The sequence below is a fragment of the Heterodontus francisci genome, chromosome 26, assembly GCF_036365525.1.
Source record: "Heterodontus francisci isolate sHetFra1 chromosome 26, sHetFra1.hap1, whole genome shotgun sequence".
NCBI classification, from domain to species: Eukaryota; Metazoa; Chordata; class Chondrichthyes; order Heterodontiformes; family Heterodontidae; genus Heterodontus; species Heterodontus francisci.
The window spans coordinates 43,791,617-43,815,269 of record NC_090396.1 but is presented as its reverse complement, the minus strand read 5'-3'; the positions used below and the strand labels follow the sequence as shown (position 1 = coordinate 43,815,269).

General features: G+C 43.3%; 1 protein-coding gene across 2 annotated transcripts in view; it reads right to left on the bottom strand.

The window, feature by feature from the left end:
- ntn1a (netrin 1a) overlaps nucleotides 1-22,251 on the bottom strand; it is a 196,903-nt gene extending 174,652 nt beyond the window's left edge. For both annotated transcript variants that reach the window (XM_068058118.1, XM_068058119.1), the window contains exons 1-2: nucleotides 22,041-22,251; nucleotides 20,838-21,902 (exon numbers count right to left, since the gene is read on the bottom strand). In XM_068058118.1, the coding sequence (XP_067914219.1) occupies nucleotides 20,838-21,855 (1,018 nt within the window). In that variant the 5' untranslated portion in view covers nucleotides 21,856-21,902; nucleotides 22,041-22,251. The remainder of the gene's footprint in view (nucleotides 1-20,837; nucleotides 21,903-22,040) is intronic.
- Between the last annotated feature and the right edge of the window lie 1,402 nt (nucleotides 22,252-23,653).

Below are 23,653 nucleotides of genomic sequence, written 5' to 3'. Positions count from 1 at the left end.
TAACAGAAACTATTAAATTTATCAGATTTAATACATATTCTAGTTTAAATGTTAACTTGCCTGATTTTTATGTACTTTTTTAAATACACGATCAAGATTAAAATTCTCAGAGTGTGGCAATAATTAGCCTTCCCTTTCCACATGACACAACTTCAATACATTTTACAATAACCCCGTTAAATATCAGCAGTTGAATTAGATAGTTTTAACCAGCTTGTACAACATTCATTCCACCATCTAAACAAAGTAAATAAATGTGTTTTACTCGTTAACCCCAGATGCTCTGCGTGTCAAGCAGTCTTCATAGTTCTCTGTTGCATTATGCACTAATAGTGCTCCCTTGTGAATTGCAATGTTAAGTCAATATTAGATTGGATTAAATACTGTAGTGCAGACAATTAGAAGCATTTCTAAGAGCAAGATTCAAAGATATCTGAGATTCCCTATTGGGAAATATAGTTGATTCCAGATAAAGACATATGTAAAACAATCATTCATTTAATTCCAATGTACCAGATCATTTCCCATTAACCCCCATTGTGTAGAGTTCCTGATCCAGTAATAAAATGTTCTCCAATTATACAGACTTTTGTTGTTTAGTAAGACATCTTTTACTAATTACATTATTTAACTGATCTCCACTATAGAATAAGACATGTCACTAAAAACAAGGCATATATTAGATTATAGCAAACATGATTGGCTAATAAAAAAAACTGTAAATCCCTTTGTATACTGACTTTGATTCTGAGTGTTTGATTTCGCTTGTTTTAAAACTGTGTTGTCCATGTACCTTTGATGGTCAATTCACACTACAAGTTTAGCATTGGTGCAAAGCTCTTTCACCATATTAAACTTGGAGAGTAAATCAGATATCAGAACAAAGTGTAATGAGGCTACATCCTCCAGGGAATCTTAATCGCCTTCATTCAGTGTCTGGCCATCCCCTACATAAGCAGCAATAAGTATGTATACAACTGCAGCAAAACATTTCAAATGCTGTCTTTTTCTTTAAAAAAAGTATTACGTTTTTGCTTTTGCAATAATCACTTTTTCCCCCCAAAATATACTTTATTCATAAAAATCTGTAAAAACATACATTACAACACAGTTCAAACCAGCACCAAGTTGACATTCCAAAAAGTGCAAAGGAAATCAGTTTTCTTCAATACAGCAGTGAGTTGCCTCACAACCCTTTCATTCCATTTTACATGCCATGTACAATTTACAGCAAACCCATATTTGGTGTATACAGCCCAAGGGGTTTCCCATGGGTCCAGCCCCTTAGTCCACTATGGCGGGAGGACCTTACATAGTAGTCTTTCCCCACTGAGCCTTTGCAGCATCTGCCCCAAGCGTTAATGCCTCCCTCAGCGCATAGTCCTGGACCTTGGAATGTGCCAGTCTGCAACACTCGGTCGTGGATAACTCTTTGTTCTGGAAGACCAGCAAGTTTCAGGCAGACCAAAGAGCATCTTTCACCGAATTAATGGTCCTCCAGCAGCAGTTGATGTTTATCTCGGTGTGCATCCCTGGGAACAGCCCGTAGAGCAGACTCCTGAGTTACAGGTTTTTACAGGTTTGGGATGAACCTCGACAAAAACCACTGCATCTCTTTCCACACCTGCTTTGCAAAGACACATTCCAGGAGGAGATGGGCAACTGTCTCTTTCCCACCACAGCCACCTCGAGGGCAGCATGCGGAGGGGGTGAGACTCCGGGCGTGCAGGAAGGATCTGACGGGGAGAGCCCTTCTCACCACCAGCCAAGCTACATCTTGGTGCTTGTTTGAAAGCTCTGGTGATGAGGCATTCTGCCAAATGACCTTGGCAGTCTGCTCGGGGAACCACCTGACAGAAACCACCATCTCCTTATCCTGTAGGGCCATGAGGACATTCCGTTTTTCTGCAGAAACTTTCCCATGAAGGATAGGTGGTACCGTACGGTCCAACTGGATGGAGCATTCCGCGGCAATGTGACCAGACCCATCCTTCACAACACCGGGGTCAGATAGAACCTCAGCACGCAGTGACACTTGGTATTTGCGTACTGGGGCTCTACGCACAGCTTGATGCAGCCACACACAAAGGTGGTCATCAGGATGAGGGCGACATTAGATACACTTTTCCTGCCCTTATCCAGAGTTTTGAACATCGTGTCCCTCCGGACCTGGTCCCTTTTGGATCTCTAGATAAAGCGGAAAATGGCTCGGGTGACCGTCATGGCGCAGGACTGGAGTATGGGCCAGACCAGCAGCACATACAGCAACGTGAGCGCCTCGCACCCAATGACAAGGTTCTTACGCACAATGGAGAGAGAACGCTGCTCCCACATGCTCCGTTTATGGTGTACCTTGGCTACTTGCTCCTTCCAGGTTTTGGCACATGCCCCGGCCCTTCCGAACCATATCCCCAGCACCTTCAGGTTGTCTGGCCTGATGGTGAAGGGGCCAAAGGATCGGTCGGCCCAGTTCCCAAAGAACATGGCCTCAATCTTGACGTGGTTAACTTTGGCTCCCGAGGCCAGTTCGAACTGGTCGCAGATGCTCATCAGTCTGTGCACAGACAGCGGATCCGAGCAGAAAATGGCGAAGTCGTCCATGTACAGGGAGGATTTTACCTGAGTGCCTCCGCTGCCTGGGATCATCACCCCTCTTATGCTCGCATCCTTCCTAATGGACTCACCAAAAGGTTCGATACAGCAGACAAACAAGACAGGGGAGAGAGGACAGCCCTGTCTGACTCCACATTGGATCGGGAAACTTTCTGATTCCCACCCATTGATTGACACTGTGCTACTGATGTTTGTGTAGAGCAGTTTGATCCAGTTACAGATTCCCTCCACAAACCCCATTTTGGAGAGCATGTCCATCCTGTATGTGTGCGATATCCTGTCAAAATCCTGTCTAAGCTGATGAGGGAAGTGTCCACCCTCCTGTCTCGTACATAGGTGATCGTTTCCCTGAGTAGCACGAGACTATCAGAGATCTTCCTGCTGGATACAATACAGGTCTGGTCAGGGTGAATCACCAACTCTAGAGTAGACTTGACCCGACTGGCGATGACTTTGGACAGAATCTTGTAGTCAACATTAAGCAGTGAGATGGGTTGCCAATTTCTGATTTCCGCCCTCTCCCCCTTCCGCTTGTAGATGAGGGTGATGATGCCTTTCCTCATGGATTCTGACATGCTGCTGGCCAGAAGCATACACTCATATACTTCCAGCAGGTCTGGGCCAATCCAGCCCCACAGAGCCAAATACAACTCAACCGGTAAGCTGTCGCTTCTGGGGGTTTTACTCGTCTCGAAGGACCTGACGGCATTTGCCAGCTCATCCAGAGTTAGCGGTTTGTCCAGTCTCTCCCTCATGCTGTCATCTAAGACCTCCATGATAGATGACAGGAAGGACTGGGAAGTCATGCTGTCCATGGGCTTCACGTCGTACAGCCCAGCATAAAAGGATTTGCTGATCCTTAACATGTTCCGACATGTGTGAAGACGTTATCGAGCCTTCCTCTTCCTTCAGGCTGTTGATCACAGAGCTCTCTGTGTACCTTTTGGAAGAAGTAACGTGAGCAAATCGAGCACATCTCATCCTTCTCAACGAAGCGGACTCTGGACCGGAAGATGATCTTGGAGGCCTCCGTGGCAAACAGCGAGGCCTGCTGACTCTTGACCTCCTGGAGATCCTCCTTGACCTCGACCCCCATCGACTGCAGCCAGAGCAGATTTTGCATACTTTTCTGGAGTCGGGACATTTCCCTCTGTCTCTCTCTTTTGCCCTCTGAACACCTTTGAAGATAAAGAACCTCTTGATGTTCTCCTTGATCGCCTCCCACCAGTGAATTGGAGACTCAAAGAGGGGTTTCATGATCCTCCAACCTTTGTAATCCCTTTTGAGTTCCTCAACGTTCTCTGGGGTTAGCAGTGTAGCATTGAGCTTCCATGTCCCCCTGTCAACCTGCTGGTCATCCTGTAAGTGACAGTCGGCCAGTAAGAGGCAATGGTCAGAGAAGAACACTTGATGTCGGTGGATCTGACCGTGACAGCACGGGACACAAACAGGAACTCAATCCTGGGACAGGCAGACCCATCCTGTCTTGACCAGGTATATCTACGCTGCGCTCCATCTGCAGGGTTGCTGAAGACGTCGTGCAGCTTTGCATCTTTTACTGTTTCCATTAGGAATCTGGACATAGTGTCCAGTTTGCTGTCGTCCCTGCCAGATCGTCCAGTTGCGTAAATGATGCAGTTGAAGTCACCACCTAGAATGACCGGTCTGGACGTTGCCAGCAGCAGTGGGAGTTGCTGGAGGACGGTCAGTCGCTCGCTGCATTGAGCTGGGACGTACACGTTGATCAACTGGAGCAGAGCATTGTTGTACATTACATCTGCTATGAGGAGGCGATCGTCTACCACCTCCTTAACTTCGGAGACGGTGAAGTTGCCTCCCCGCAGCAGAATACCTAGGCCGGAGGAACGGGAATCATTTCCCCCAGACCAGATTGATGTCCCGTGCAACCACCATCGCGACCATTGCCTGTAGGTGCTGAGGTGTGGTATTCCACACTCTTTGCAGAAACAGCAGGTCGGCTTTGACCTTGGCCAGGTAGTCCAAGGTTGAAACATATTGCATAGTGGATTTAACGCTACACACGTTAATCAAAGCAATCTTTATACCCATTTTTAAGTTGTGTGTTGCTTCCCACACCAGCTGTCCTTGCTAGTCCCAGTCCTTGGGTATGTTCCTGCATACCCATAGTGTACACAAGCTGTTTTACATTCGTTGGGCTCAGAAATCCCTCCTGGTTACTCATGGGGGGTTTGTTCCGCTGGGGTGACATCGGGGGGGACGTCTTGTTGGCAGCAAGGCTTGGGCTGTCCTCTGCTGTTGATGTCTTCCCCCTTTCTTCCTCCTCGAAGACATCACTGCTCCCGGCTTCCCGGAGCTGGATTGTGCCAGACGCTTCTTTGCTCTCGATGTCCCAGAGGTGGGGTGTGCTGGGCATGTCACTGGGTTCGGCGCTTTGGGTTTGGGGCGCGCTGGACCCATCACAGCTTCCCGTGCCTGGGAGCTGGGGGCTTTATCTTCCAGCTGCTTTGAGTTCTGCCACTTCTTTTGCAGCTGCCGTCATTCCGGCCCTTCCTCATCCAATGAGGAGGAGCTGCCGTAGTGTGTCTCAGATGGTAGCCTCCTTTTGCCATTGGTTTGGGTGGTGACTTGTTCCATCTTTGGAGGTTTTTTCTTTGTGGTTTTCTTTTGTATCACTTGCTACCTTGGGATGTTTTAGTATGTTTAAGGCATTATAAAAGTACAAGTTATTGTTGTTGAATAAAACTGATTATTGAAGGCTGCTAGATTGTCCTTGAGGAACTTGTTACCACTACCTAGCCTATATATGACACAGGTATATTACATGATTGAAGCTGGGCAATAAATGTAGTCGTCAATATTGAAGACATTTTTCTGGCAATCATTTTTTGCAGCAACAGCATATATATGTGCATAAAGAACACTTACAATTTTGCTCCAAATATCAAGCTGTGCAAATCTACCCTCAATGTGATGATGCCATCTTCAAGTATAAAAACATTTAATGACTTGACATCACCACATCAGGTATGAAACTTGTTAACTCCAAACCAACCCTGCAGTTCATTAAAACATTAAAAAACTGTGCTATAATCAGAGCACTCAGCTGACAGCTGTGGGATTGTACTACTCAGTGAATCCAAGCAGCAGAACAAAACTGTGACTTTGCTACTCATGAGTTATGAAGTCTGCTTTATGTTGAACAATGACTATGAATAAAACTAAAATCTAGATATACTTTAGTTGACTACCAGCAGCAATGCTCAAAGAGAACAAAAAAAGAATTGTAACTGAAGCTTTTTACAAAGAACAAAGAACAGTACAGCACAGGAACAGGCCATTCGGCCCTCCAAGCCTGCTCCGATCTCGATGCCTGCCTAAACTAAAACCTTCTGCACTTCCGGGGACCGTATCCCTCTATTCCCATCCTATTCATGTATTTGTCAAGATGCCTCTTAAACGTCATTATCGTAGCTGCTTCCACCACCTCCCCCAGCAGCAATCTCCAGGCACTCACTACCCTCTGTGTAAAGAACTTGCCTCGCACATCCCCTCTAAACTTTGCCCCTCTCACCTTAAACCTATGTCCCCTAGTAACTGACCCTTCCACCCTGGGAAAAAGCTTCTGACTATCCACTCTGTCCATGCCGCTCATAACTTTGTAAACCTTTATCATGTCGCCCCTCCACCTCCGTCGTTGCAGTGAAAACAATCCAAGTTTATCCAACCTCTCCTCATAGCTAATGCCCTCCAGACCAGGCAACATCCTGGTAAACCTCCTCTGTACCCTCTCCAAAGCCTCCACGTCCTTCTGGTAGTGTGGCGACCAGAATTGCACGCAGTATTCTAAGTGTGGCCTAACTAAAGTTCTGTATAGCTGCAGCATGACTTGCCAATTTTTATACTCAATGCCCCGACTGATGAAGGCAAGCATGCCGTATGCCTTCTTGACTACCTTATCCACCTGCGTTGCCACTTTCAGTGACCTGTGGACCTGTACGCCCAGAGCTCTCTGCCTGTCAATACTCCTAAGGGTTCTGCCATTTACTGTATACTTCCCACCTGCATTAGACCTTCCAAAATGCATTACCTCACATTTGTCCGAATTAAACTACATCTGCCATTTCTCCACCCAAGTCTCCAACCGATCTATATCCTGCTGTATCCTCTGACAATCCTCAACACTATCCACAACGCCACCAACCTTTGTGTCGTCCGCAAACTTACAAATCAGACCAGCTACATTTTCCTCCAAATCATTTATATATACTACAAACAGCAAAGGTCCCAGCACTGATCCCTGTGGAACACCACTAGTCACATCCCTCCATTCAGAAAAGCACCCTTCCACTGCTACCCTCTGTCTTCTATGACAGAGCCAGTTCTGTATCCATCTTGCCAGCTCACCTCTGATCCCATGTGACTTCACCTTTTGTACCAGTCTGCCATGAGGGACCTTGTCAAAGGCTTTACTGAAGTCCATATAGATAACATCCACTGCCCTTCCTTCATCAATCACCTTTGTCACTTCCTCAAAAAACTCAATCAAATTAGTGAGACACGACCTCCCCTTCACAAAACCATGCTGCCTCTCGCTAATAAGTTTGTTTGTTTCCAAATGGGAGTAAATCCTGTCCCGAAGAATCCTCTCTAATAATTTCCCTACCACTGATGTAAGGCTCACCGGCCTATAATTTCCTGAATTATCCTTGCTACCCTTCTTAAACAAAGGAACAACATTGGCTAATCTCCAGTCCTCTGGGACCTCACCTGTAGCCAATGAGGATGCAAAGATTTCTGTCAAGGCCCCAGCAATTTCTTCCCTTGCCTCCCTTAGTATTCTGGGGTAGATCCCATCAGGCCCTGGGGACTTATCTACCTTAATGCTTTGCAAGACACCCAACACCTCCTCCTTTTTGATAATGAGATGACTGAGACTATCTACACTCCCTTCCCTAGGCTCACCATCCACCAAGTCCTTCTCTTTGGTGAATACTGATGCAAAGTACTCATTTAGTACCTCGCCCATTTCCTCTGGCTCCACACATAGATTCCCTTCTCTGTCCTTGAGTGGGCCAACCCTTTCCCTGGTTACCCTCTTGCTCTTTATATATGTATAAAAAGCCTTGGGATTATCCTTAATCCTGTTTGCCAATGACTTTTCATGACCCCTTTTAGCCCTCCTGACTCTTTGCTCAAGTTCCTTCCTACTTTCTTTATATTCCTCAAGGGATTCATCTGTTCCTAGCCTTCCAGCCCTTACGAATGCTCCCCTTTTCTTTTTGACTAGGCTCACAATATCCCGCGTTATCCAAGGTTCACGAAACTTGCCAAACTTATCCTTCTTCCTCACAGGAACATGCTGGTCCTGGATTCTAATCAACTGACATTTGAAAGACTCCCACATGTCAGATGTTGATTTATCCTCAAACAGCCACCCCCAATCTAAATTCTTCAGTTCCTGCCTAATGTTGTTATAATTAGCCTTCCCCCAATTTAGCACCTTCACCCGAGGACTACTCTTATCTTTATCTACAATTACCTTAAAACTTATGGAATTATGGTCACTGTTCCTGAAATGCTCCCCTACTAAAACTTTGACCACCTGGCCAGGCTCATTCCGCAACACCAGGTCCAGTACGGCCTCATCCCTAGTTGGACTATCTACATATTGTTTCAAGAAGCCCTCCTGGATGCTCCTTACAAATTCTGCCCCATCTAAGCTCCTAGCACTAAGTGAGTCCCAGTCAATATAGGGGAAGTTAAAATCACCCACCACTACAACCCTGTTACCTTTACATCTTTCCAAAATCTGTCTAGATATCTGCTCCTCTACCTCCCGCTGGCTATTGGGAGGCCTGTATAAAACCCCCAACATCGTGACTGCACCCTTCCTATTCCTGAGCTCCACACATATTGCCTCGCTGCACGACCCGTCCGAGGTGTCCTCCCGCAATACAGCTGTGATATTCTCCTTAACAAGTAATGCAACTCCCCCACCCCTTTTACATCCCCCTCTATCCTGCCTGAAGCTTCTAAATCCTGGAACATTTAGCTGCCAATCCTGTCCTTCCCTCAACCAAGTCTCTGTAATAGCAACAACATCATAGTTCCAAGTACTAATCCAAGCTCAAAGTTCATCTGCCTTACCTGTTATACTTCTCGCATTGAAACAGATGCACTTCAGACCACCAGTCCCGCTGTGCTCCGCAACATCTCCCTGCCTGCTCTTCCTCTTAGTCTTACTGGCCTGATTTACTAGTTCCCCCTCATTTATTTCACTTGGTGTCCTACTGCTCTGGTTCCCACCCCCCTGCCCCACTAGTTTAATTTATTTGGCATACTTTCTCCTCCGGTCAGTATATTGTTTAATAGTCAACCACAAGTTGAGTTGGGAGTACATCAATAACTTATATTGGAAGAGAGTAGGAGGGTGTACACATACTGTTAAGAAAGAGCATCTTAAGGATATTTTTGAAGGCACAAAGGGGAGGTGGCAAGGGCAAGGTGCTGAGGGAGAGAGTGACAGTAGGTGGGGAATGTGGCCAGTGAAGCAGCTAACAATGGTAAAATAGAGGATGTGGAGAATTATCTGTGTCATGGATTCTCTGGGAGGATTGTCTGTAGGAGGAGCTGCTGGGCCCAGTAGTGAGAGAAACCACTGCTGCCTTGCCATTTCTTGCCTCAGCTGCTTATAGGATGGCTTCAAGTAAAAGGAGCATTTGCCAACAGTGTGCTTCAAGCCAGATATCATCTGCACCACTTCAAGATGTCATTGAGAAAGTACACTGCATCCCACTGACTGGGGAATTGTTTTAAGCATCAGTAATAACAAGAGTTGTGAGAGGGGAAAGGAATCTGTGAAAGGGCATGTATGTGCTGAGAATAAGGCCCCAGGCCTTGCATGTGCAATTTAGCCTAATGGTAAGGCAAATGAAGAGACAACAAAGCCCAGTGAGGACGCAAATCAGCAGGGGTTTAGAAAAGATGAGTCCCAGACCCCCAAGCTGGGCCTCTGGAAAAGTAGTGTATGAATGAGAAATACCCCAAAGAACTCCATGACTAAGTTAAGGTTTTACCCAGAAATATTTAATTTCTCACACATTTGAAAGAACTTATATTTGTATAGCTCCTTTCATATCCTCAGGGCATTCCAAAGCGCTTCATAGCCAGTGAATTATTGTAAAGTGTAGTTACTGCTGTAACATAGGCAAACACAGCAGCCAATCTGCACACAGGAAGGTTAATCAAACAGTCATAGAAACATAGAAATATAGAACAATATGAGCAGGAGTAGGCCATTTGGCCCTTCAAGCCTGCTCCACCATTCAATACGATCATGGCTGATCATCCAAACTCAGTAACCTGTTCCTGCTTTCTCCCCGTATCCCTTGATCCCATTAGCCCCAAGAACTATATCTAACTCTTTCTTGAATATATTTAATGATTTGGCCTCAACTGCTTTCCATGGTACAGAATTCCACAGGTTCACCACTCTCTGGGTGAAGAAATCTCTCCTCATCTCAGTCCTTAAATGGCTTACCCATTAACCTTAGACTGTGACCCCTGGTCCTGGACTCCCCTGCCATTGGGAACATCCTTCCTGCATCTAGTTTGTCCAGTCCTGTCAGAATTCTGTAGGTTTCTATGAGATTACCTCTCATTCTTCTAAACTCTCGTGAATACAAGCCTAATCAACCCAATCTGTCTTCATACATCAGTCCTGCCATCCCAGGAATCAGTCTGGTGAACCTTCGCTGCACTCCTTCCATAGCAAGAACATCCTTCCTCAGATAAGGAGACCAAAACTGCACACAATACTGCAGATGTGGTCTCACCAAGGCCTTGTATAATTGCAGCAAGACATCCTTGCTCTTGTACTCGAATCCTCTGTCTATGAAGGCCAACATACCATTTGCCTTCTTAAATGCCTGCTGCACCTGCAAATTTACTTTCAGTGACTGGTGCACACGGATACCCAGGTCTCGCTGCATCTCCCCCTTTCCCAATCTATTGTCGTGCAGATAATAATCTGCCTTTCTGTTTTTACCACCAAAGTGGATAACCTCACATTTATCCACATTATACTGCATCTGCCATGCATTTGCCCACTCACTCAACCTGTCCAACTCACACAGGAGCTTCTCTGCATCCTCCTCACAGTTCCCACTCCCACCCAGCTTTGTGTCATCTGCAAACTTGGATATATTACATTTAATTCCCTCATCTATATCATTAATATATATTGTGAATAGCTGGGGTCCTAGCACTGATCCCTGCGGTACCCCACTATCCACTGCCTGCCACTCGGAAGAAGATCGGTTTATTCCTACTCTTTGTTTCCTGAGACAGGTGACCAGAAAATCAATTGTTGTGATGGTGTCGCTTGAGGGATAAATGCTGCCCAGGACAGGAAGAACACCCCTGCTCTTCCTCCAATCATGCCATCCACCTTGTCGACCAGCACAGAACCTTGGCCGAACATATCAAAAGACAGCATCTCCAATGGGGGAGCACTGAAATGTCAGCCTTGATTATGAGGCTTAACCCATGATCATCTGACTGAACCGTATGATTGCTACCATGGAGCCAAGCTGACACTTCCATGTATTACATCATAAATGTTTTTGTGCACTATATTCAGGAGAGTTAAACAGAATCGGAATTGTAAACATTTTGATCAAATACATTGAGTGTTGTGGTAATGTAAAGATTTTTAATGTCCTAGCAGTTAACAATCAGGGCGGACTGACCATACAGAAGATTTCTCCACGTACCCCCGTGAAGAGTTCCATAATGCTGGGTTATTGGTCCGTCCCTTTCTCCATGAGTATCCCAAAGACTTCCATGCACTTTTGGGAAACCAGTCTGACCCTGTTAGCAATGAAAATTAAATGATATCCATCCAAATCCAGCCTATATTTTATTTAACTCACTTCAAAAACACAATGTAGTTCAAATTGAGTTGCTGAGGTAACATTTCAAATATTTTGCATTTCAAAAACAAAGCAATTTTCCTGTTGAAACTAATGCAACCATTTTGATAACCCATCGTAGTATGTACCCTGTCTAAAAGTGGCAACTGTTGATGATTGGCAGTGGATGATACTTTGTCCTGCATTAATTTAGACAATTATGCTAATAGTCTCTTGAAACAGGGGTAGTTATCTGGGATGTAATTATCTAGGATGGTGACATCTTTGGTGTTGGTCCAATTAGTCTACAAATGAAATAGCCACTGAATAAGGCTACATAATTCTTTCAAAAAAGACAGACTTTGAACAATTTCAATATGTAGTTTTCAGTTCTCCAGAATTTCAGGCAAATCAAACCCCTTAAACAGATTATCTGAGAAACAATTTGGGTTAAAAAGAGTTACCAATTAGTAAATACTAACAGTTGTTAAAATCATTGCCTCTATTTTGATGACAAAATATGTTCACATGCTGCATTTTAGAAACCCATCATCAAAAGCTGCACGCTGACATCAGTTACAGGACTGCAGCCTAACACTGAAAAAGAGTGATCCATTACAAATTCAAATCTTACTGTGAGATTAATACAGGTAAAGCATAAATGTCTCCCTTTGATAAACACATAAAACATCTCATTAAATCAGTCTAATTTGAGCTTCTTTAGATCATTGTTTACCTTGGAAAGCAAAGCAAGCAAATGTTTTGTGATGTGTGTGTGGTAACATTGCTCACATAACATGAAAGGAATGCGTAGCAAAGGCAACTGCATTGACAACATGATGGATGCAATGAGTGATGAACTTTGTCACAAGGACCTATTCAGAACAACTGAAATAATTTCTACAACTTCTGCAATAATTAGCATGCATTCTGTAAAAAAGAGAACACTCTCAGTGGAATTTTCAATGTGTAAACTATTGGGATCATTTCTCATCTTAGTACATCACTATCTGTCAATATGATTGATGATTAAGCTCGTTTTTTTTTAACATAGTCTATTCATAGGCCAAACGAGATAATCATTACAATTTGAATTATGTATAGTCATCTAACATTCTTGGGAGATTGTACTTACTGAGCATTTTTAGTAAAGTGTGGCAAGATCAAGGTCTCCCCCCACCCCCCCCCCCCCCCCCCCCATAGGTCAAGATGGTCGTAAAGAGGATATGCAGTGGGAAAGACTGAAATAGCTATTTACTATCCTCCTCATGATCTTAGAATTGGCCATCAACAGATTTGTGAATTAGTTGTGTTGGTCAGCCTTCCAGTGAAATACAAATGTATCCATTACAAATTTTGCTTATGTTGTGAGCATCTAAACAAATGGTCACCAGATAGTGGTAAATCTTATATTAGTTTTGTTCCTTATGGTAAAACCTGGAGGCAGAAAAGCCACTTTAGGTGTCATTAGAAAGCTGTCATGACATCAAAGTATCTAGTTTGATAAAGAAATCATTTATACCCCATTGCAAAATAACCTTAATTCCTATTAAATGATGATTTCTGCTTACTTCATGAGAAGAATACAGACTTGCTACTCATCAGTACTGTGCCCTATATCACACTATGTGTACTTGTGTCACATTTGTAGACATTTAAGAAGATCCTAGTCATTTGTATCACATTTACAATGGAGTGCATAAATGATGTTATGGTTGCTCCACAGTATAACTCCACAAAACTGTATTCCCCTTAAATTATCCATCTCCTCACTTCTGGGTGCCAGTAAATAACAGTTCCTATCCTACATATATCTTGATATATTTCAATGAGATAGCCCAACTTCAGTGTGGGTTTCCTCCGGATGCTCCGGTTTCCTCCCAAAGCCAAAAGACTTGCAAGTTGATAGGTAAATTGGCCATTATAAATTGCCCCTAGTATAGGTAGGTGGTAGGGGAATATAGGGACAGGTGAGGATGTGGTAGGAATATGAGATTAGTGTAGGATTAGTATAAATGGGTGGTTAATGGTTGGCACAGACTCGGTGGGCCGAAGGGCCTGTTTCAGTGCTGTATCTCTAAATCTAAATCAAAAACATCATAATATTGATTAGAATCAATCCATTGGCCCATCTCTGAAAGCAAGATTGAGCTAGCAATGTACTGTTCTACAAGGATAGCTCAGCATAACAATCCATCATATACTCAAAGCTGAAAACAGAGCAGTGTGATCAAAAACCTGATTATGATCACTTGTTTTTTTGACTATAATTGCATTCAAGGCCACCGTTACACTGCATGAGAAACAGCAACTCCATAATAATTGATAGTGACCGACCCCCTATACTATTCTTCATAGATGTTATATTTAAAATTCCAGAAAGAACAGAAGGTAAGTCAAGTAGATCTAGACTATTCATTTGTAGTCCTCCCAATTAAGTTAGGCTTTCTCTCAAGTCTGAATTAGCCAGTTTCTGAAAAAGCCAAGATACCATTTCCCTTTTATTATCTTAATTGCACTGTACGTCAAACCAAAGCAGTACTCTTTTACAGTGAAATCTCTTTTTTTTTTAAATAAAGTGACAGACTGGACTTTGTGTGATTCAGTCCAAACCAATTTCTAGCCGATCTGATCTTCTCCCACTATCTGTATAACTCTTAGACAATTTCACCATTCTGTTAGTGTGCACTGCTAGTTTTAAAGGAAATGTATGCCAAATCATATACTATCTCATCTTTTTTTCAAGCTTGTTTAAATGATTGGTGTTTTCACTATATAAGGGAAATATTAACCTTTTCATGGGGCTTAATTGTAGCTTTCAGTGATTTCTGCAGGTAGACAAAGGGAAGTCAACTAAAACTCTGTGCATTCTCAAATATTTTTTGTGATGCACAGATCCTGGGCAAGATTCTTCAGTTTGTCATTGCAACCGTCCTATTACAACCAGTCTAACTACAAAAGCAATGCATCAGGCTCTCCAGATGGATCTGTAGGTAATTGCAATAGCTGCTGTGGTAGCAGGCCATACACAATAGCAGAGTCCCAGATTTTATCCTCTACCAGTACTGACTGAGCTTATCTTAGCTAGGATAGTGCTCAGCTAATACAATTAACCTCAGCATTCATGGGTGAAAAAGGAGAACAATTACCCATGGCACCTATGCCTGATTGCTCTTGGGTAATCCCTATTGGTAAGTGTGCATACGTGGATGTTAGGATGAGGACAATATCATCCAAACATATTATTAATGATCTGGACTTGGGTATACAGGGTATAATTTCAAAGTTTGCAAATGACAGAAAACTTGGAAATGAGTAAACAATGAGGAGGTTAGTACTAGACTCCAGGAAGACATAGACCAAAATGAACAGATGCATGGTAGATGAAACTTAACACAGAAGTGTAAAGTGATACACTTTGGTAGGAAGAATGAGAAGCAATATAAACTAAATTATATAATTTTAAGGCGGTACAGGAACAGAGAGGGGTATATATATACAAATCTTTGAAGGTGACAGGACAAGTTGCGAAATTTGTTTAAAAACATATGGGATCCTGAGCTTTATTAATAGAGGCATAGAGTACAAAAACAAGGATGTTATGCTAAATCTTTGTAAAACACTGGTTCGGCCTCAGCTAGAGTATTCTGTTCAATTATAGGCACCACACTTTAGCAAGGATGCCAAGGCCTTGGAGAAGATGCAGAAGAGATTTACTGGAATGGAACTTCAGTTATGTGGAGCGATTGGAGAAGCTGCGTTCCTTTAGAGCAGAGAAGGTTAAGAAGAGATTTGTTACAGGTGTTAAAAATCATGAACAATCTTGATAGAGTCATAGATAGATACAGCACTGAAACAGGCCCTTCAGCCCACCAAGTCTGTGCTGACCAACAACCACCCATTTATACTAATCATACATTAATCCCATATTTCCTACCACATCCCCACCATTCTCCTACTATCTACCCACAATAGGGACAATTTACAATGGCCAATTTACCAATCAACCTGCAAGTCTTGGGCTGTGGGAGGAACCCAGAGCACCCGGCGGAAACCCACACGGTCACAGGAAGAACTTGCAAACTCTGCACAGGCAGTACCCAGAACTGAACCTGGGTCGCTGGAGCTGTGAGGCTGCGGTGCTAGACACTGCGCTACTCCAGCACCGAAACAGGCCCTTCGGCCCAACGAGTCCGTGTCGACCATCAACCACCCATTTATACTAATCCTACATTAATCCCATTTCCCTCTCACTTTCACACCTTCCCTCAATCTCCTACCACCGACCTACACTAGGGGCAATTTTTTTGCAATGGCCAATTTACTTATTGACCCGCAAGTCTTTGGCATGTGGGAGGAAACCGGAGCACCGGAGGAAACCCATGTGGTCACAGGGAGAACTTGCAAACTCCACACAGGCAGTACCCAGAACTGAACCCGGGTCGGGTAAATAAGGAGAAACTTATTCCAGTGGCAGAAGGACCAATAACCAGAGGACACAGATTTAAAAACAATTGGCAGAAGAACCAGAGGTGACATGAGGAGATATGTTTTCCCCCTTAATCTAGAACACCCCCCTCATGCAAAAAACAATTAACTACATTTGTGTCTGAGTGTGGTTGAAATCCTGCTGTTGAATTTGCTCAATTAACAGCAGGAACTGCAGATCAAAGTAATTAATTATCTGTGAAATACTTAGGGATTCCCTGAGGGATCTGATAAGATGCTATGTAATGTAAATTCGCTATTATTGCAGCAACTGCATAAAAATACTCAATTTTTCAGCAGACAGCATTTAAAGTGAATTTGCTGTTCAGAGAGTGTAAGAGCTACAAATTGCTTTAATTGAGATATTAGAAACTGAAATCTCCTAATCTGCCAACAATTTCTATTATTGGCTAGTAGAATTCTAGAAAAAAATAGTACTTTTCCCTGTTAAGATGCCACATTATTGGAAAATTAGGTCAACTTGACTATTCATTGGTAGGGAACCATACTGCTCCGTTTGCATATCAATGACTAAACTCCATGGGGAACAGTACATTTTGGAAGTATAAGGTTAGCTACCGATAATCACATCAAACAGGAAGGCATAAAGTAAATGCTAGTTAATTCCTTTTCACTAAAGCGGGATACGCTGGAATTTGGTGACGACTTAACCCCGATTAGGTTTATAGATGCATCAATAAATAGACTGTAATTACTATATGCGATCAGTGCTATTTCTAACCAGTAAAAAAGACGAATAGAAATGTTGAATTAGGACACGTTATTTGTTGAATTTGGAGGCAAAAAATACTGAACCCTAAAAGCAATACGGGATAGTAAACCGGTTTGCTAATCTTATTTGCATAACTGTTAGCCTTTTTATTGCTCACTTGTTCTACAACATTTATATTTAATTTTTGAGAAGGTGGTGCTGAGAAGCCCCGTTTACCCAGGTCAGGTTGTTTGTCTATGCACGGGTTCTCGCCAAACCACAAGCATTCGTTGCATGCTGATGTGACGACGCACCTGCTTCTGCAACTCTCAGTCTGCACTGTTTGAGGTACATTGCAGTCCTTTAAAAGGACAGAAGAAACTGGCGGGCAGCAAACCTCATGGCAGTTTACAGATCTCTCGCTCTCCTCCCCCTATTCCCATTTTCATCGATTCACCCATGGGTAACATGTCAGAGCCACGAAAGAAGCCAGTGAAAGCATTAAAAGAATCCCCCTTTGTGCACCAGTGTTCTTTTGCTGGAGCCATTTTCTGCACGTCACTGCCATTGTCACGATAAGAGACATGAGAAGTCATTCCCATCGAATAACACCACCGACACGGTTATGCATTGCAAGGCCTTTATCTGCATAGCACCAGAACTGCGAAAATAAAACCAGCCTTCGACCTCTCCCCTAAGTCTCAGCCAGGTCTGCCTATTTCACCCATTGCTCATTTGACTTGAAACTGCATGTTTCCAGATTCGACTCAGTACCCAGACTTCAGGCTGTTAGTATTAAGCAGGTGATGAGTAAGAATCGTGTCGCCCGGCTGTTTATTATTCATTCTACTAGGGCGGGGATAGCCGATTTTTATTTTGCAACTGGGGCGGGGATAGCCGATTTTTATTTTGCAACTGGGGCGGGGATAGCCGATTTTTATTTTGCAACTGGGGCGGGGATAGCCGATTTTTATTTTGCAACTGGGGCGGGGATAGCCGATTTTTATTTTGCAACTGGGGCGGGGATAGCCGATTTTTATTTTGCAACTGGGGCGGGGATAGCCAATTTTTATTTTGCAACTGAACTAGGAAGCGAGAATGGACATTGAAGCAGCCCCAGGCGGTTCACAAGTCCCTATCGCATACCTTCAACATTTAAATCTGGTTAAAAGGAGCCTTTTTTAACTTCAGTCGCTAAAAGACATTCTGTGACAAACGGACGGATTAATATTGTTTCTAAAGATATTCTACCAAACTGAAATCAGAATAAAAGTGAAAAGTTAAATGCTTAAGAAGTGCAGGTTTAAAGAGGTAGGAGCGCTGTCAATATAAATGATTAAATAATGGATCCTTGTCGATTTTACTGCTTGTTTCAATTATGTGTCTCTAGTTTTACAGTGGTTGAGGAAGGATTGAGCATATAGCTGTTGGGTGATGTGCTATATTAACCGATTCCCTGGCAGAACTAGTGAAGATTGAAGTACTTGGTCTGATATACAGGTTGCTTCTTACTCAGAGGGATAACGTGGTGCAGAAAGAGACACACTGCTCCTGACGCATGACTGCAAAGTTATGCAAAAGTTAAACGTGAATAACTGTAAACCCAGCGGCCCGCCCTGTTACCAGTGAGATGAACACGATCGATTCACCGTGTTATTTCAGAGCCTGTCTGAAATACTGGGCTCTCTCTCCCAGGCTGCTGTGTATTGGAGCGATGGAATCACATTGCACAGAAATGCATCAGTTCCTCAAGACTAGTCACTGGCCATGAGGTGAGCCGGCAGCACGCTTAGACTGAGCACTGTCCATCAACCCATTCAGCAGATACTTAGACACTTCTTCCTCCCTCGTTACTTTGTTTCCCTTCTCCTTTATTAATTTCTGTGTTTTACCTCCTCCTTGCCCCCTCGTTGTCTCTGCTTATATTACACTAAACCACTCTAAGTATCGTTTTAGCGACTGCATATGACCCTCACATGACGGATTTTAAACTAATATCTAGCCGCATTGGGGCAAGTCCCTTCTGGGCTGTCTTTTTTTAAATTAGTTCCTGGGATGTGAACGTGGCTGCCAAGCCCAGCATTTGTTGCCCTCCTTAACTGCCCTTGAGAAGGTGGTGGTGAGCTACCTTCTTGAACCACTGCAGTCCATCTGGTCGAGGTACACCCACCGTGCTGTTAGGGATTGTGCAGTGAAATCAGTTCAGAGAGCACACATTTTATCATTTCACTGCACTTTAACAGACAAGAACCTTCTCTGGTCTCTGCCAGTTTGTTTTCCTAGAACATCGAATGTCTAGGTATCTATTAATTATTTGTCATTATTTAACGTGTCTGAAAATGTAAGCAAACTTCTGAAACTATTTCAACAACAACCTAGTTCCCGTTTTCATTACATTTAAGAACATATTTCCTTTGATTGCCCTTTCCCGGAAATGTTGCTGGTTCGTCGGAGCGGCTCTCCACCCGAACAGCTTACAAACTTTATCGGCTTGGTTTAGCCCTTTACTTGGATATATACATACATGTAAGCATTAATTAATTAAAACACAACTTTAACTGTGGCCTCAGCAAATTCAGATCGAAACTCCTGTTAAATGGGCAACTCCCTACGCAAAAAAAATAAATAAGTAAATAATATCAGATGAAAAACAACAGCCAGCTTGCCTCGTTTTATTGTGCTAGGGGCAATAAAACCGATCAACTCAAAAGAGACATCAAAGGCTCAAGATTTATTGTATAGTAGCCGTAAAATTATAAATCCTTTCATGATAGTGACCGCCAGTAAATGGCAGGGTGGGTCTGAATCTCCCTCTGGATGACAGAGTTGGTGGCAGTGTGGGATTATTCGATGATAAAATCTCTCCAGCCTCCCTGGATTCCAGCTGAAACACTGGAACTCGCAGACTAACTTCATTGTGATGACATGCTCTGAACTTTGGACGAGTTATTTTTAACTGCAGCGCACAAAGCAACCTCCAGAATCTAGCGGTTCAATTCTCCACCAAATATATTGAATATTGAGAGTTGAACTTTCAATGATATTAATGGTGAACTGATGTTTTGCACCAATATTTTCTCTAGTTATTGGTGAGGATTTCACAACAGTCCCAGAAATAACTCTCAATGGGTTATATTGCAATTAACTTGCACTGCAGTGAAATGGTTGCCTGTTTATAGAGACTGTGATAGTTTATCATTATATGTTTTCACCTCTGAACATCTGGCCCGATTTCTCAACTGCAACATGAATATAAATCCATAAATAGTAACTGATACATTTTGGGACCGATGACACTATGTTATTGATGGCCAATAATATACGTAGTTTTTGTATAGTTAGATATTGATTATTTAAATTCTTCGCCTTTAAAATAATGAAACGTATTGGCAATTAGTTAAATTGGATCAGTTTTCCAGTCATCTTACTTTGTAAAGTATTTATAATGAGATTTATTGTCAACTTGCCACTCTCTGCACCATTCGTCAATATTTGTTATTGTCACAAATTGCAATTGCCAGCTTTCACTTGAATATCGGTGCCAAGGAGCCAGCGGCTTTACGATCTACAGTTTCTCAGACTTTGTTAACCTGTTGGTAAAACTGATCAGCAGACAGTGGCTGCCCAGATAGTGGCAGTGCGCATAAAATAATTAAGACTTGGTGGTCCTTTGATACACAATATATCTCGTCTTTAATAATGTCAATGAATATAAAACAAAGATCAAACAGCCGCGTTGGTCGAGCTTTGAGTAGATAATTAACACGATACATTCGGAGCCTGTTTATTGCTGCAATGTGCTGCGAAACACTCGGCAGACCTAGAAAAGCCTCCCAAGGCGGATAATATGCAAGCTCATAAAGAAATAGATCAACAGTAGAAAGTTATGCAAATAACCTGCCTGGATCGGATACGAGTGCAAAGCTAAATATTGATGGGAGATTTAAAAGGGTCATTATTTGTCGGCTCGCTCTCTTGACTAGGTTAAGATTTCAGTCCAGGTATTGCACAGCTCCTGGGCTGAAAGCGTTTCCTTGGTCACAGACTCGCTGGGTTCTGGGACTAGATTATCTTTTCTCTATTAGGCGATACAAAGGTCTCTCTTAAAAAAGATGGAAGTTTGCTCTTACCCACACACTCGTTGGACTCTCTGGCCGTGGCTCTCTGCCAGGGTCGATCATAGTGGAAAGGTTTACATCTGTCACACTCGGGGCCCGCGGTGTTGTGTTTACAGTCACAAACCAGGTTACCATCCCGGTCCTTGATACACCTGGATGCGTGACCATTGCACTTGCAGCGGCCTCCGACCTGCAGATCGGAGACCGCGTAATAATAGGACTCCCGGGCTAGTTCCGAATCGTCTTCGTTCTCATCCCCGAAGGTATGGAGACGGCTGAAGGCCACTTTGATGTCTGTAGCAGTGACCCAGTCTTGGAGGACAGGGCTGTTATCAAAATCGTGAGCCGAGGGGCGACCGTCCAAGGTGCTGAAAGCGATCAAGCCCCCAGTGAATGGATGCATGTCGGTATGGGAGTCGGTGCAGATGGCCTCTTGCTCATTCTGTTTAGTGATCACAGCCTTGTTGGGTTTGGTGTACATTTTTCTACACTGGGTAGAGTAGAACTGAAAGGGGACCCAGGATTTGCCATAGTCCATCGATTTGTAGATGGCCATGGATTCTGGGCGCGGGGAGCAGAATTGAAGGCTGACGTATGTGACTTCGAATTTCTTGCCGAGGGAGAGGGTGAGGGTAACATTTTGAGGGTACTGGATGTAGTTCTCCGATTGCCAGCAGGTCAGGTTATGTGGGTTGTTGAGATCGGTCAGGTAGGCTGGCGGGTGAGCCTTTTTGGGGTCCATTGCGTCGCAGATGTGGCAGTTCCTGAACCGTTCGTCTCCCTTTTCGGTCACCACGCAGTACCTGGATGGGGGTTTGCCGCAAGTGCTGGACACTTTCACTTCTTTGCCGAATGCGGAGTTGACGAAGTCGGGGATACACCGCCTCGGGTTGCTGTTCTCGTCGTAGCAGGGATCTGGGGGAGTTTGCTGGGCTGCAAACATGCTCATGCCATAACCCCCGCGGACTCCGTCCACCAAGCCGCTCAAACCCACAAAAGCGCACACAAACTCCCAAAAACTCAACAGCATTTTGTTCTCCCTTCACAGTGTAGCCTCGATTCTCACGGCGAAGGATCCTAGTTTAAAAAAAAGAAATACACGGAAAGATCAGTAATCATAAATTAAAATAGCAAAAAAATTCCCCAAACCTGGCAAAATAAAGTTTCTAGATTCCTTTACATTCTTTCGGTGACTATTCCGTGTAGAGCAGTTACCTGTTAAAAACGCTTTGATTGAAAGCAGAACAATGCAAAAACCGATGCCCCTTTCTTTAGCTAGGAGACCGCTTTTTACACTGTGCATCAGTCATTCCTGTGCCCCAGTATCGAGGAGAGTCTCCCTTTCCTTTGGGACTCTGTCTCTACGCCTTGTGTCTGCATAGAAAGTGAATGACGTGCACAACTCTTGCTAGCTGGAGGTCATCCTGTGCCCTGACGGAGAGTGTCATTCCACACACACAGGGAGCGAAAACAACGACATCCACTGGTAGTTTATCAATAGCAAGCAGGCATCCTTTCACATGGAGCTCCAGCCACAGAACGAGCCCAATTAGACTGTTTACAGCCTCTGTAATCATTTAACACGTCCCCTTCAACTGTTGTAGCCTGATTCTATAGTGTGGAGGTTCACAGATGAGAAATCTTTTTAGCGAGAAAGGAACGTCAATATGCCTAGCAATAGGGATTGCATGGACGAAATGTAATACAGAAGGTAACTGCCTTGCAATTATATTCCCAAATGTTTGCAGCTCTTGTACTCTGGAAATTATAGGTGTGAATACAAATCACAGTAAATTGGCAGGTAGTTGCACTGTAAAAAAACGCTGTCATGTCGTTCTACTGCCAAGTGCAGTGTTGGGCTGTATTGCAAATTCATCTTTATCGAGCGAGTTCATCAACTCAGCTGTTCAATTGATATTTTATAATATATAAGCGTATCACTGACAAAAATAACGCGCAGTTTTACGGCAAGTTATTGCAATATATCGCTTTTTCAAATCTTGTAAACATTAGGGCTTGTATTAAATTAGGGGTCAGCACACTATTAAACTCAAGCATTTGCTTGGTGTATATTTTACACTTTCAGCCGTTACCCACCCTTTCTCACTTTGTGAAAACGTGCTCATTTGCAGCTCTTTAATAGTTTACAGGGATAAGACGACAAATACATATTCAAATTATCTCTGCGATTGTGTGTGTTTGCAAAACTCGAAATCAGCACCTTACAAGACATACAAGATCCCACAAATAGGTTGATTCCGGCAGACACCTGTCGCTGATTTAACTGCCCTTTGAAACATACCAAGCAGCGTCCAAATGATACTTTACGGTTCCATCCAAATCGCCCTGCTCCCAATTACGTGGGACACATAGAACTGCCATGTAATTTATAAACACAATTTTGCTGGTCTAGAATTTACGCATATCAAGCTACAACTACAAAAAGTGCAATTAAAATGTTAATGCGTCTAATAATGGTCGAGGAAGACATTCCAGCAGCAGTTTTGTTACAACACAAAGGACTGCCACAAATTCACATGTAAACGATGATTGACACTGCAATGAAATCGTTAATTTGGAGCCAATGCAAGGCCTTCCTCCCACATTCCCAAAAGCTGCTGAATAAAAAACGTGCTGAGGCAGACAAAAAAAGTTAAAAAGGAACTGCAGTTTCCAGAGGTATCTCTTTATGCAGGCAGTCCTAAAACTATACTATAAAAAGGATGTCAGAAATTATCTGTAAGGCAATTCCAGTCTTACTTTGCAGCTTGAACTGTGTGTAGTTTACATTGTGTGTGTATGTGTGAAAAGTAGCAGCGTTTCTGTAT